At 37.2% G+C, this 16492-nt stretch overlaps 1 protein-coding gene across 2 annotated transcripts in view; it reads left to right on the top strand.

Annotated features, from left to right (window-relative positions):
* Nucleotides 1-16492, top strand: part of TFEC (transcription factor EC) — a 125273-nt gene that overhangs the window by 64340 nt on the left and 44441 nt on the right. For both annotated transcript variants that reach the window (XM_073331607.1, XM_073331602.1), the window contains exon 2: nucleotides 15579-15830. In XM_073331607.1, the coding sequence (XP_073187708.1) occupies nucleotides 15579-15830 (252 nt within the window). The remainder of the gene's footprint in view (nucleotides 1-15578; nucleotides 15831-16492) is intronic.

Below are 16492 nucleotides of genomic sequence, written 5' to 3'. Positions count from 1 at the left end.
ACATGTTTGTTGACCCCCTCAGAGAACTCTAATAGATTAGTAAGATATTATCTCCCTTTACAGAAGCCATGTTGACTTTTGCGCAACAATTTATATTCTTCTATGTGTCTGACAATTTTATTCTTTACCGTTGTTTCAACTAATTTGCCCGATACTGACGTTAGACTTACCGGTCTGTAATTGCCAGGATCACCTCTAGAGCCCTTCTTAAATATTGGTGTTTCATTAGCTATCTTCCAGTCACTGGGTACAGTAGCTGATTTAAAGGATAGGTTACAAACCATAGTTAATAGTTCCACAATTTCACATTTGAGTTCTTTTAGAACTCTTGGGTGAATGCCATCTGGTCCCGGTGACTTGTTACTGTTAAGTTTCTCAATTAATTCCAAAACCTCCTCTAGTGACAATTCAATTCCTCAGATTTGTCACCTACAAAAGATGGCTCAGGTTTGGGAATCTCCCTAACATCCTCAGCCGTGAAGACTGAAGCAAAGAATTCATTGAGTTTCTCTGTGATGACTTTATCGTCTTTAAGTGCTCCTTTTGTATCTCGATCGTCCAGGGGCCCCATCAGTTGTTTAGAAGGCTTCCTGCTTCTGATGTACTTAAAAAACATTTTGTTATTACCTTTGGAGGGAGGGACCTGATAACAGCCCTTAACATATTTGAAGACTGTTATAAAGAGGACTGCGGTCAATTATTCTCCATGTCCACCGAAGGCAGGACAAAGTAAAGGGCTTAATCTGCAGCACCTGTCTGGGGTGGTCTAGGTTTACTTGGTACTTCCTTAGCACAGGGGACTAGAACACTTGTTGAAGTCCCTTCCAGTTCTACATTTCTCTAAGTAACTATACTGTTTGGTCTGATTCCTAGTTCATTTTTCAGTTCTAATCTTTCATTTAAATCACGTAGTTTGTAAAAAATAATGCCTGTAGTCTGTTTGTTTTGTTTAAGATTATGCACTATTTTTAGACTGCATGTTTTGAAACTTAAATCCTTCTGGGCTAGGGAGTTAAATTGTTCTTAAATGCCATAAAGGCTGCAAAGTTATAAAGACTTAAATTTTATTTTAACACCTGACAAGCTGGCCTTAAAGCCTTAGGGCTCCTTTCAGCAAAAGTCAGAGTTAGATTATTTTGGCCAAGGAGCCATCAGAGGTTTGTGCATCTTGACTGCATGAGTTCAATTAAGGAGCCAAAAGTCTCTCCAGTATTCCAGTGCAATTGGGACAGCAAGCTTTGATGATATCCCTGTAGTTGTAAAGTACAGCTAGTTGGCCTCGCACAACTCATTTCCTACTGAATGAATGTTGTGTGAACAATGATGTTAACAGACAGAAACAGAGGAAGGAAAGGACCCGAGCTCAATCATTGAACGTTAGCAAATACCACCTTGAGGAAATCCTGTCAAAATAATCACCTTTCCAATTCTTAAAATAACTTTGCAGGGAATGGCCAGTTCTAAGATATAGCCCCAAATGGTCACATGCTGTTGTGTTGATCTTCTGTCCATGGGAGAGCTGTTGTTCTTCTTGTACCTTTGGTCATACCTTGCAGAGAGCTTTTCCTTATGCAACACTGGTATTTGCACTCTCTTTTTTCACATTTGATCCACACAGTCCAATTCCTTCTCTTTGCTAATTTGCTGAATCACTTTTCTTTAGCTCCTTTGGCTACATTGTGTATATTTAAACTTGTTTCCTAAGATCAGTGCTCTGACAAGTGGGTGGGCTTTTGGTAATGGTCTATATAACAGTGGGCAAGGTGGGCAGTTGCCTTTCTATCTTGGGACCATGTGGATTCCTCTCTCACCTTAAGATCAAAGGACTGCAGTCATTCAGTCTTTACTTCAGCCTTTTAATCTAGCTCACTTCTCTTTCCCAGTAGCCTCTAACTTAGAGTTGGGTCAAAGTATTTTTCAAAGTATTGTGAAAAATGTCAAAATTGTTTCTATTTTGCGGAGTTTGAACCAGACCTATTTTCCACTAACAAATTGTGAATTTTTGCAATGAAATTTTGTGTAAAAAATGTTATCAAGGTCATAATTGATATGACTGACATTTTTAATTTAGCAAAAGTCAAGTTTGATTGTAGGTAACTATTTTAATGATACACACACATCTGTGTGTTCAGAGATAATGTCCAAGACTTTGATCCCTGCAAACACTTGTACTCAGCTTTAACTCTAACTTTCTTGCAGTCCTATTAGCAAAGCTTTTTCCTATATTTTTTTTTGTCAAAAACATTGACTTGTTAAAGATTTCAAGCCATTTTGTACACATTTTCATAATCTCAAAAGTTAGCATTTTCATTGTAAAAACTTCCTTCTATGAATGTTATATTCTGCTCCAGGCCCTAGTCTTACCCAGCAACTTGTATGAGAAAGGTCCCATTGAAGTGCATTTTGTAATAAACTCTAAAAGTCAATGGGGTCGTGCATGGGAAGAGGTGTCAGTCACATGAAACAGCTTTCAGACATGCGGTCCTATTTATCGTCTTTATTTCCAAGTTTCATGTAGACCAGAATATGAAGCCTTTATGGTTGTATTTTGCCAACAAGAGCAAAACTTAGAAATGTAATGTCATTCATGTTTCAGCAGTTTGTCTATCAAATTAGAAAATTGTGTTTAATTTTTAATTAGATTTTGGACACTTAAATACTGAAAAAAATGTTAATGGGCTTTTTCAAGGTCTCACTGAAATAATGGAGGATCAATTCTTCTTGAACATCTGTGAAGCAGATGGTGGGAATAGAATACTGCAGTTTAAGGTCTTGATTCATGAAAGCGCTTAACTGTGTGCTTGGATTATACCTATTCAGGAAAGCACTGAAGCTTAAACTTGTGTGGACCCAGCTGATATACACTAACATTTCTCTAGCATGTATTAATGTAGCATTGTTTGAAACAGGACTATATTAATGTGCACTAGGGAACTTTTAGTTCACATGAGCATGGGTCTTTGTGGGCCAGTTAGTGCACATCATGCTCGTGTGCACTCGAATTTACACACCTCTAGTACAGACTAATGCGCCTTGTAGACAAGTCCCCCATGACTTCTTTGGGAATTAAGTACATACGTAAGTGCTTTCCTGAATTAGAAAGTAAATGAAATTTTTTCAAGATAAGAGTAAATGCCTACAATCATTGTAATCTTTAAAATGAACAGAAAACATATCATAGCCCTGATCCTATATCTGGATCCACTACTATAACCCAGGGTCCATACTGCTGAGTCCCATTGTCTTTAAGTGTGTATTACAGAATCACCTGTGTCCTTTAAAAGTTAAAAATGTCTTTCTGAAAATATTATAGTCACTTTAAAATGATATTTTTCTTCTTTGCAGACAAAAAGCGCAAAAATGGCATGTAAACCTATTTCAAAAGAATATAAATGACAAAAATTAATAATATATTTCTTACCTAGCTATAGTTGCAGCAGATTTTTAAGGATCTTTTTATTAAATTTATATCATGTTTCTAATAATGACTGACAGCCATGATAGAGAATTTTAGAGTCCTTCCCCTTCCATTTAGAACTGAGAGAGCTATTTTAGGACATTGAGATACCAAAATAGAGAAGACAGTAGTGATTGTCAAAGACGTGGCCTTTGCAAAAGAACTTTAAAAATGCGCTTCTTTAGTCTCGTCACCCTTGAAAGAACGTTCACAACTTATTGATGAATATGATGTCAAAAGGTTAAACTGGATGAAAAATAATTCATTAGAGTCACATGAGAATTTTGTTTTAACTTGAAAGCTACTTTATGGCATCAGCTAAACACAGTTGTGGATTGCCAGACTGGATGTCTTTTCTCTTTGTAATCTCTCTTCATGCATATTAATAGAAAAGGTCCCATCTAGTCAGATCAAAGTTCCAATCAATAAAATTTCACATTACAAAAAATTAATTACTGCGTTTAGCTTAAATAATTGGCACCCTCGCACATACTTGTAGACACCAGCCCTAAGACAAGCAGCAACATTATTTGGAGATAAATTTTTAGATAACAATGGAACATTTTTATTCTAACTTTAATTGAAATTTAATTTTGGTATGAAACAAATACATGCAATTTTCAATAAAGCTTAACAAGTTTAATAAAATGATCAGGACAAATAAACAACTTATGTTTGGTGCTGCCAGCAGTTAGGAAAGGCTATTTCATCAAATATACTATCTTTCTGAAAGCTACTTGAAAACCTACAGAAAAATTATTATAATAGTCTATGTTGCTGTTGCACTTATCTTAAAATGGAATTATAGCTTTAGGTTCTTACAGAATATTTTATTAACAAAGAAGTTGTAGTTCAATGCTTATTTTCTAGTACTAAGATTGAAAGAACGTGAAATCCTATAACTAGAATAGTTATTGTGAAGATTGTATTGCTGTCAAATGGTGATGGTGTTCCCATCAGTGTAACTCTGACTACCACCAGAGAAGTTTATTTCACAAATAATTAAAAATATGGTAGTACATTCATCTGTTACATAAGTGGGCAAACTGTAGTGAAATCCATTGAGTGTCACCCACTATATCAAGAGTGCATTTGATCCAGTGATTTTATAACAAGGCTTTCGTTTTAACATTGTTTGCTGAAAATTCAAATTTTTTTTAATCAAAGAAAAAGTAGCTGTAAAGCAGCCAAATTTATAATTTCATAGAGTAAACTTCAGAAGGGACCATTGATCCTCTAATCTGACTTCCTGTATATCACAGACTGTTAAATGTCACCCATTACCCCCTGAATTGATCCCAGTAACTTGTGTTTGACTGAAGCATATCTGCTAGAAAGGCATCTAGTCTTGATTTTGACTACATCAAGAAATGGAGAAGCCACCACTTCCTTTGGTAGTTTTTTCCAATGATTAATAATCCGGATTGTTACAAATGTGTGTCTTATTTCCAATTTGAATTTGTCCAATTTCAGCCACTAGTAGTTCTTATGCTTTTCTTCACTAGGTAAAGAGCCCTGATATTTTCACCAAGTGAAATTATTTATACACCTCTCAATCTTCTTTTTGATAAACTGAATAGATTAGACTCTGAAAATTTCTCACTGAAAGGCATTTTCTACAACCCTTGAATCATTTTTGTGTCTCCTTTCTGCACCTCTTCTGTAAAAGTATTACATACTTTTTAAAATGTGGATACCAAAAAGGAAGACTGTATTCCAGTATTCAACTCACCAATGCCAAATACCAAGTTCAAAGGACCTTCTTTCTCCTACCACTGCTCCTTGGTGTATACTCCAATGATTTCACCAGCCCGTTTTGCCGCAGCATCACACTAAGAGCTCCCATTGAGTTGCTTTTCCACTATAACTCTAAATCCTTTTCAGAGACACTGCTTTCCAGAATACAGTCCTCCCATTCTGTAGGTATGGCCAGCATTCCCTGTGCCTAGATGGTGTAACTTTGCATTAGACTGTTTTAAAACTCATTTTGTTTGAATGGGCCCATCTTACCATGCGATCAGTTTACTCTGCATAACAGCCCTGTCCTCCTCCCTATCCGGTGATGCCTCCTCACTATCAACTACTTTTTGAGATCTCTCAGGGTCCATCTACACTACAGTTGGGATCGACGCTCTGAGATCGCTCCACAGGCAGTCAATTTAGCAGGTCTAGTGAAGACCCGCCAAATTAACAACAGATCACTCTCGAGTCGACCCTGTACTCTACCCTCAATGAGAAGAGTAAGGTAAATCGACAGGAGAGTTTCTCCCGTCGACCCCCCTGCGGTGTAGGCCCCACAGTAACTTGACCTAAGGTACATCGACTACGTAGATTACGTAGCGTAGGTTGACTTACAATGGTAGTGCAGACAAGTCCTCAGTTAGTCAATTTTTAATCCATTTAACTTGTGCTTTATTGATATTGTATAGTGCTAATTTGTTAATCAGAATGTCATGTGGTACTAAGTCAAACACTTTACAAAAGTCAAAGTACGTTACATCTGAACAGTTATTTTAACTCATTCTGTAATTTTATCAAAGAATGAAGTAAGGTTTGTTTGACATGACCTGTTTTCCATAAAATAATATTGATTGGCATTAATTATATTCTTGTCCTTTATTGACTGAATCCCATATCAGCCTTTCCATTATTTTGTCAAGGACTGATGTCAGGCTAATTGGCCTATATTAACCTGGGTCATTCTGCTTGTCTTTTTTAATTACTGACACAACATTAGCATTCTTCCTTATTTGGATATTTAGAAGAACTATTCATGACTCCCACCTGCCCATCAAATATGGGCTTTTTCTTACCTTTAACATGACTGCTATGAAAACCATAGAAATTGTTTTGTTTTTCCAATTGAAAAATCCCATCAGCAAATAATCTGGTTAATGTTTGCTTAATTAAACAAATTGGAAAGCCTAGCTATGCCATTGTAAAAGATACCAATTTTACTTTCATTTTTTTAATCTAAATTTCATACTTGTGCAGGAATAGAATGGATATTACACAGTTTTACCACAGATTTACAACATGGTCAAGATGTGTGCTCAAATTAGAAAGAAACGAAGACTTTTGCAGTTGCATCTGTAACTCCTAAAAATTATATTTGTACTCATAACTGGCTTGTGAATGGAATATAAATTAGAAATACAGTACATATGAACATGTGAGCTGACGGTTCAAAAACAAGACCTAAACTTTCTCCAAAGTTTGGGAGTGTTTGGATTCAAGGTTTTGGTTCAACTCAAATCATAACGTTCAGTTCTGGGTTTGGGTATGGATTTTTAATGCTTTCAGTGTTCAGGATTTGGGATTCTGGTTCTGAACCATCTGATTATGTAATCCTACCTGGAGTAGGTAAGCAGAATCAAGATAGTGGGCAGGAGATGAAGTGTTCTCTGCTAGAACTTATACCAGCTTTCATTCATCCAAAAGTCTTAGCAATAATCGGCCTGGACTGACTATAACAGCTACAAAAGAATGTCTGGGAGGAGAATCAGTACTGGCTCATCTGCACATTTCTGCTATCCTGAGTGTTTACCAGTAACATTTTCAAAAACATTTAAGTCACTTAGGAGCCTAAATTCCATCCCATTCCAAAAGTGAGTTAGGCATTCAGTATAATTGAAAGTCAATGGAACTTAGGCTCTTCAATGCTTAACAACTCCCTTCTGAAAATAGGACTTACACTATTAAATTACTTAGCTGCTTTTGAATAACTTACTTAGTCTCGTTAAAAAAATCATTGGGATTTAGGCTTAAAGCCCAGATTTTTAAAGGGATTTTGGCACCTAAATAGGAAAATGGATACTTAAGTCCATCATGTAGGCACCTCTGACATTTTCAAAACTGGGAGCTCAGGTACCACCTAATTGACCCCACCGCTCCAACTAAATCTCCCAGGCACCTACATTTTGGCCAGTCAACATTTTCAGAGCAATTTAACTGCTGATGCTCTTACTAAAGTCCACAGTCTTGCTAGCCTCACTCCAGAGATGTACCAAAATCAGGCTGTGCTCCTGTGACCGTGAAGTAGCACAATTTGCAAAAGGCTTGTTTTGGTCAGTCTCTATTGCGAACTCAGGGATGGTGTGTTTGCAGCTCAGGGGTCAGAAGGGTTAATGCCGACTCACTGAGCTGCTGCAGTACACCCAGGGTGGTTGCATCTGTTTTCAATAGTGTAGGTTCAAGAGTCTTGGAACAGAGAGGACAGAGGAAGTTGGCTCCTGGGATTCTGAGATACTTTTTGGAGGACTCCCAGGACCTGAGTCAAGTGGGGCTGCATCTATACTGCCTCTTGAACCTGGGTCAGGGCTTTGACCTGGGATCATACCTTGCAGCCCCTCAGGGTCCTGGGACCCTGGGTTAGTGTGATTTGTGTATGGACAGAAGGGGACTTGGGCTTGAGCCTGAGACAAGGCTTACGTTGCCAATGTAGACACATCTTCAGAGCCCGGGTCAGCTGACTTGAGCTTGGGCTGCAACGCTACAAATAGCAGTGTAGATGTTCAGGCTTGGGCTGGAGCCCAGGCTCTAAGCCCCACCCGCTCTTGTGGGGACTCAGCCCAGGCCCGGGCTCCAGCCAGAGCTTGAACATCTACACTGCTACTTTATAGCCCTGCAGCCTGAGCCCTGTGAGCCTGAGTCAGTTGACCCAGGCCAGCTGCAGCGATGCTGGAGGGCTTTTATTGCAGTGTAGACATATCTAAATCATGTAGGCACTTCTGAAAACTTTCCCCTACCGCTCATCTTTTCCACAATTTAATCATTTACATTTCCTTTTCACAAGTGTTTTAAGCAATAAAAATAGGATAAATGTAAACATAGGCCCGAATTCTGTAATTATTTACTTATAGTAGAACCTCAGAGTTACAAACACCTCAGGAATGGAGGTTGTTCTTAACTCTGAAATGTTTGTTACTCTGAACAAAACGTTATGGTTCTTCTTTCAAAAGTTTATAACTGAGCATTAACTTAATACAGCTTTGAAACTTTACTATGCAGAAGAACAATGCTGCTTTTAACCATCTTAATTTAAATGAAGCAAGCACAGAAAGTTTCCTTATCTTGTCAAATCTTTTTATAAAATTTTCCCTTTTTTTAATAGTTTACATTGAACACTGTACTGTACAATATTTGCTTTTGGTTTTTGTCTCTGCTACCTAATTGCATTCTTCCTGTTCCAAATGAGGTGTGTGGTTGACTGGTCAGTTTGTAACTCTGGTGATCGTAACTCTGAGGTTCTACTGAACATGAGAAACTTTATGCACATGAATAGTCCCTTTCAATGTAATGGTTCCAGTGAACTAAAGAGTTACTCGTGGATGTAAATGTTCATTTTGAGCTTGGTTCTAAAACTGGATGAGGTTGTGGGGGATCCCAGGAGCAAAGAGGAATGCTTGTTTTATCCAATGATCCTTTTCCTAACCCCCTAGATTGAGTATTTCAATGCCAATGCCTTTATCAAGACTAATTAAAAATGGGCTAGAGCAGTGATTCTCCATCTATTTACCATTATGGGCCACATATGCAGCTGTATATGTGTTATGTGAGCTGCATCCACACAATATATATACTACCTGAATGGCCCTGAGGATGTCACAGCTATGTGTAGATTGGTTGAGAACACTGGGCTAGAGTGTCCAAGTTTAGATTCAGATTCAAATTTCTCCACAGTCTGTGGTTCCTATCCTTGTGGCCAGGGTTTTGTTCTTAACTGCCACAGAAATAATGAACTATACCCAACAGTTACACTGAAACTCAAACTCAAAATGAAAATTAAATAACTGTTGTCGAAATTACAAACACTAAAGAGTTTATTTTATTCTACAGTCTCAGCTATTCAACAAATCTAAACCAAACATAATATTACTAACATTTAATAATGTGACTCATTCCAGTCTTCTGACATTCCAGTAGAGAATAAATCAGTGTCCAATCATATTGTGGTTAGTTGCTACATTACCCTCAGACTTGATAACATTTTTACCAAGTCTTGAATTTTCTCTTCTATTTCACTCATGTTGCACAGATATTCTTAATTCTTTTGAGTGCTTGACTTTGCAACCCTAATGTTCTCTTAATATAAAAAGAAAAATTTACGGCCTATATAGTAGGGTCAAGATTTTTTTTAAAAAAACGGTTGCCTAAAGATGGACTGGGTACCTTAACTTCGAGTACGCATTTTAAAAAACCCTTTCCACCCAAACAATTTTACTTTCATATTTACTGCTTTTGTAATTTGAACACTTGAGGCCACTAAGAGTTTGAAAAACTATAGCTGAAGTAATGACCATCTCCCACTGGAGGAGCTTTAAATGCTTTTCTGCTTGTGAAATGTCTACTACAAACATTGTTAAGATCTGTTGCTCCCACTGAAAGAAAACCATCCAAGAAAAGCACTGATAATGAGCCTGATTTCTGAATTACTACTGCTCCATGCTTAGTTGATTTTCATTCATGGAAATCACAATGCAATAGGACAGTGACAGAAGTGGTGGTCCAATTCGCAATCGGGTGCCACAAGCGTTCACTGATTATCCTAAAAGCCTAAGAAACAAAAATAAAGCGTCTTCCTCCTCCACATCATCCTCCCAGGAAAGATCCTGGTAATAAAATCAACTAATTGATTAAATCTCCTTGTTTGCAAGAACAATTTAAATTAAGACAACATAGACTAATCTAATGAACTGCAAATGATTTATACATTCCTTTCTGTTTATTTTTTACATCTAGTAGTGTGGTTTCAATATTTCCTGCAGGAATGTTGAATTTCCAAGCCACTTTTTCATTCATGATAGAGCAATTGTCCTCTCAGTTTAAGAAGAAAGAATATTTGGTCCATGGTATGGAGAGCCTGTGCAAAGTCCTCCTCATCTGTTACACCATGGAAAGGGACTCTGTGGGGGTTCTACTAGCAAAACTGTTGAATTTGGGTGTCTGTGGACCACAGGAAGGGTTTCTGCACCAGCCTAGGCAGTGTGGAAGTTCTAGTAGGCTAGGAGAGGGGACATACATTCACTCCTTTGCAGTGGCTCTAGAACCGTTTGTAACTAGTATGGAGGACCTGTGGCTCTTTGTGGAATGACAGCATGAAGGAATGCTAAACAGTAATTCTGTACCCTGGTCCTGGATTGGGGTCAGTTCCCAACCATGCTGCACTCCACTCACAGAGTGTCCAAATTCCCTCGCTTAATGGGCATGGGGTAGATTTTACACTTAGGCCCTAATTCAGCAGTTTATGCTTAAATTTGAACATGGGCTTAAATCCAAATGAAGTTAAAGGGATTTAAGCACATAGTTAAGTACTTTGATGAATAGGGATGGATTTAAGCACGAGTTTAAAGTCAAGCATGTCCTTCAGTGCGTTGATGAATTGAGGCCTTAATAAACAGCACCTTACATACTTTCCCAAACTAACATGAAAATTCCAAGCAAGACCTAATTATTTTTATGGGCATAAATTTGATCTAGTTGGTATTGTTGAAACCTGGTAGTATGATTTACACTATTGGAGTGTTAAAATCAGTGGTTATAACCTATTTAGGAAGGACTGAGTGGGCAAAAGGGGGGCCACTATGTCAAAAATGGCATTACCTGAGTCATTGATAACTCAGAAGAAAATGATCCTGAATGCTTATGGATCAATTTCCTAACATATAAAGCACAAGATGAGGTATTGGTGGCTGCGACAGAGGAAGAGGATGGCCACTTCCTTACATACTTATCTATAATATATAGGAAAAAAAGCTGTGTGATCATGGGGAAGTTCAGTTTGAGTTACATCAGCTGGAGGTCTCATACTTCCAATACTAAAATATTCTTGGAATTTCTAAACATTATAAATGACAATTTCCTAACTCAAAAAGCATTGCAGCCAGCACAGGGAAATTCTTTATTAGACCTTGTCTGAACAGATAAAAAGGAACTGACCAAGAACTAAAAATTAATGGAAGCTTAGGTACAAGTGATCATAGCTTGATCAAATTTATAATGTGCACACAGTATAAAGTCCAGACCATTAATATATATATCCATATAGAGATGGATAGATACTTTAATAAGGCCAATTTCACAAAACTGAAAACAATTATGAGCCAAATTATGTAGTAGGAAGAATTTAATGAGAATAATGTGAATGATAATCAGAATATTTTAATAACAGCTTACTAGACTGCTAAAGAGTTCACTATCAAGGAAGAAGGATGTATTAGTTAATAAATAAATAAATAACTGGTTTCAAGGGGGAGTGAAGGCAACTGTACAAAATAAAAAATAATATATAACAAATGGAAGAAAGGGGAAGTTGATAGTAACGAATATAAATCAGAAGTTAGGAATTGTAGAAAATTGAGAAGAGAAGCCAAGGGGCATAGATTTGTCCTTGTGGTCAGCATAGTTAAGGACAATAAGAACGAGTTTTAAAAATATATTAGGAACAAAAAGAATCCTGACAATAGTATTGGTCCATGACTAGATGAAAATGGCAGAATTATCAATAATACTGCAGAAAAAGTGTTCAATACATATTTCTGTTCTGTATTTGGGCATAATTAGATGAGATAGAATGTTATCACCATATTATGAGACTTTCTGTTCCCATCTCTGGAGGACGTTAAACAGAAGCTACTAAAGTTAGACATTTTTAAATCAGAAGGTCCAGATAACTTGCATCCTAGAGTTTTAAAAGAGCTGGCCAAGGAGCTTGCTAGACCATTAATTCTGATTTTCAAGAAATATTGAAGCACTGGGAAGTTCCAGAAGGCTGCAAGAAAGCTAAGGTTATGTCAATTTTTATAAAGGGTAAAGAGGATGACTGGATAATTATAGGCCTGTCAGTCTGACATTGATCTCCAGCATGGTAATGGAACAGCTGATACAGGACTCAATTAATAAACAATTAAAAGAGGATAATGTAGTTAATGCAAATCAACATAGTTTTATGGAAAAATAGATCTTGTCAAACTAATTTGATTTTTTTTATGAGATTAAAAGTTTGGATGACAAAAGTAATATTGTTGACGTAATATACTTAGACTTCTTAAGGTGTTTGACTTGGTACCACACAACAAAAGTAAAACAATATAAAATGAACATGGCACACATTAAGTGGATTAAAAACTTGTTAACAGATATGTTTTAAAATGTAATTGTAAACAGAGAATTGTCATCAAGCAGATGTGTTTCCAGTGTGGTCCTGCAGGGCCTGATTCTTGGCTCTACACTATTTAACATGTTTATCAATGTCCTGGAAGAAAACAAAATCATCACTGATAAAGTTTTCAATTTTAGAAAAATTGGAGAAATGGTAAATAATGAAGAGGACAGGTCACTGATTCAGAGTGATCTGGATCACTTGGTGAACTGGATGCACACAAACAAGATGTGTTTTAATACAGCTAAATGTAAATGTATATCCCTAGGAATAAAGAATGTAGGTCATACTTACATGATGGGGGAACTCTGTCTTATGAAGCAGAGACATTGAAAAAGATTTGAGGATCATGATGCATATCAGCTGAACACGAGCTTCCCCTCTGATGCGATGGCCAAAAGAGCTAATTCGATCCTGGAACACATAAAAAGAAGAATCTCTAATAGGAGCATAGAGGTTATTTTATCACCATTTGGCACTGGTGCAACCATTTCTGGAACACTATCCAGTGCTGGTGCTCATGATTCAAGAAGGATGTTGATAAATTGGAGAGAGTTCAGACAAGAGCCATGAGAATGATTAAAGAATTAGAAAGCATGCCTTATAGCAGTGAAATCAGAGCTCAAACCATTTAGCTTCACAAAGAGAAGGTTATGCGATGGCTTGATTACAGTCTATAAGTACCTATATTGGGAACTGTTAAAGATTCTGTGTGTAGTTCCATTTTGGTGTCCCATCTTTCACCAAATTGTCTCTCCTCTATTTAACTCAAATTTGCCCAGTCCATCAACTTAACAGAAAATTAATCAATCAGCCCTTAACTCCAGGGCTTACAGTCTTCCTTTACCTCCCTATCAGTTCCCTGGAGCCAGCCTAGGTTTGTAGCCCCTCTATCATCTCAAGCCCTTCTGCCTCCTTTCTCCCTGTTCTCCTTCCTTTATAGCTGGGGTGTTTTCCTTATTGGTCTTAGCTGTGGGTGTGTGTCTCTGGCAGTTCTGGCAGCTGTGGCAGTGTGCTCAGCCTGGTTGCCTCTCAGTGAGGAAGGCTCTCCTCTCTCCTCTGCCTATGTCCTGTGAACCCCATTACAGGAATAAATATTTAATAACGGGCTTTTCAGTCTGGCAGAGGAAGGTATAAATGATCTAATGGCTGGAAGTTGAAGCTGATAACTTTAGACTGGAAATAAAGCATAAATTTTAACGGTGAGTGTAATTAACCATTGGAACAATTTACCAAGAGGTGTGGTGGATTCTCCATCGGTCACAATTTTTCAATCAAGATTGAATGTTTTTTTTTAAAAAAAATCTGCTCTAGCAGTTATATTTGGGGGAGTTCTATAGCTTGTGTTTTACAGGAGGTCAGACTAGATAATCACAATGGTCCCTTCTGGCCTTGGACTCTATGAATATTTCTTGTGAATTAAATGACTCCAAAATATATATGAATATACAACAGCCATACATAGGACATATGTATTCATAACTTAAAATTATAGGATTGTCTAAACAGCATTCTTAACATTTTACAGAGATGTTCTACTGAAATGCAATTTAATGTCTTTAAAGCCTATCTCATGTACACTATAGCAATGTATATGTATATTTGTTATTGCAAATCTTAATTTTTTATATGACTGAAAAATTAGTTTATGGGAGCCACAATTAAAATAATTTGCAAAGTACCAGCATAACACTATTAAAATAAAATAAGTGCTGCAATATTGTACCAAAATACAGCTAATTTAAATGCAAAAGACTTTTTGTGGGCTATTTGTCTGTGCTGATGTATGTTAGGAGAATTAAAAAGAAGTTTATTTAAGTAGAATGAAAAAATAGAGAAAATAAGGGCTGCAAAGCGAGATTTACTATTGTGTAAGAAATATTAAACATGCCTGCACAAAGGCCACTTGAGGAAAATTGATTACAAGAAATTTGTGACTAGTCATACCGTAGCATAGAAAGAGAGCCACAGGGCTGAAATGACAGTACAGTTTGTGGTGGTTGAATTGTAGGAATGTGACATTGATCTGAAATGGGACCCATTTGAAGTAGTAATTGTCAATCTGTGCAATTAAAGGATGGCCCAAAGTCTTACTCAATTAGCTCTTTTGGCATGACCACTTAGTTTATAAAGTCCCATCGTCTTCAAAAATAGTCATTCTTCCAGTGGAGCCTGTAGAAGACGGTTTGGTTTGGGGTTGGTTAGTACCCATCTAGGATTGTATCTGGAATTTTCCTTTTGCAAAAATACAAAAATGCCTCATTTGATGGACTGCTCTTATTACAAGGTGAGCCAATCAAATATACTATGAGATTTGATGAATGATTGCCACTGTTTAATTACTCAAACACAGTTAGATTACATGTTGTTTTAGAATCCTTTTATTCATTAAAGGAAAAGGAGTACTAGTGGCACCTTAGAGACTAACCAATTTATTTGAGCATAAGCTTTCGTGAGCTACAGCACACTTATAAAACAATATTTTATTGTGCATACATGTTTAAACATTTGACTGCCATTTTTTGCAGATATGGTCAGTGTTTTCAGTTAGAGATGAATCATGAGTTTGAAAAAAGGAAAGAGATGTACCAGATTATGTACAGTGATTATATTTCTATCCCCTCTTTCCCCCATCCCATCATGTAAACAAATTATATAGCCCTAAGGAAGCAGGAGGGGAATAATGGTATGTGAAGTATCTAATTAATGAATAAGGGAGTGAAATCAACCAAAGATTTGAGATTTATAATAATTCTACAATGCTAATATAAGGGCCAGATTTTCACCTCGTTTAAATCAGCATAGCTCCATTTACTTTAATGGAGCTGCATCAATTTACTCCAACTGAAGATCTGGCCTTTTATGCTCTTCTTTACCGAAGTTATGCTATAAAGCAACATTATGTATAAATAATTGTACTGATAAATATAAACTTCAAAAATTATTTCCTTTTCCCCACAGGTACAAACACACTTGGAAAATCAATCTAGATATCACATACAGCAAAGCCAAAAACATCAAGTGAAACAATACCTGACACTTGACACCAAGCTCTCCAGCCAAACCCTCTCACTGTCCCACTGCCATACAGTCCAGCCTGCAGGAGCTACACCCGTACTGAGAAACGGACACATGCCTCCTGCCAGCGATATTGGCACTCCAGAAAGTCCGGTTACCAAGCTACTGGGTCTTGGAGGACAACATGAAAATGTGGTATGGCATGTATGTTTAAGATACAGGCCGGGCTGAGGGAAAGTATAGGAGAATGGTGGTTATCTTGCACACCTTGTGTTACTTGTGAATAACAATTAAATGTACGTGTACCAGTTCTTTGCTGCAGCACATCAGTGTTCCCTTTCTTATAGCCTCACTTTACAGCCCTTGTTCACTTGGGTACTCCTTGCTTACACAAGCAGTCCCATTGAAGTGCGTGGATTCTGAATGCCAGTGTGACTAGCTGCTTGCAGGATTAGACACTTAAACTTTCAGTTTGCACCTGGATATTTTGTATTTGCAGAACGCATGTCAAATACAAAGTCTGACATTAGTATATTACTGTCCACTTTTTTGGTTATGCACCTGGATTTGCAAACCTTTGTCAAATGGAAGTTATTTATGTCTAAAAACATTATTTCAAATATATAATAAAGTTAAACACCAGATCAGACTAAATTTTAGATGCAATAACCCATTCATTGATTTTTTCGGTTAATTGCTGTATTTTATATAGGCCCGATCTTCAGCTCGTGTAAATCTGTGTAGCTCCATTGACTTCAGCACTACCATTGACTTCAGTGGAGCTACACCTAGTTACACCAGCTGAGGATCTGGCCTGTACATTTTATGCAGTCCGATATAGATCAAGATGTTCTTCA

The sequence above is a fragment of the Lepidochelys kempii genome, chromosome 1 (assembly GCF_965140285.1).
Source record: "Lepidochelys kempii isolate rLepKem1 chromosome 1, rLepKem1.hap1, whole genome shotgun sequence".
NCBI lineage: Eukaryota > Metazoa > Chordata > Testudines > Cheloniidae > Lepidochelys > Lepidochelys kempii.
This window is presented reverse-complemented; position numbering and strand designations above follow the sequence as displayed.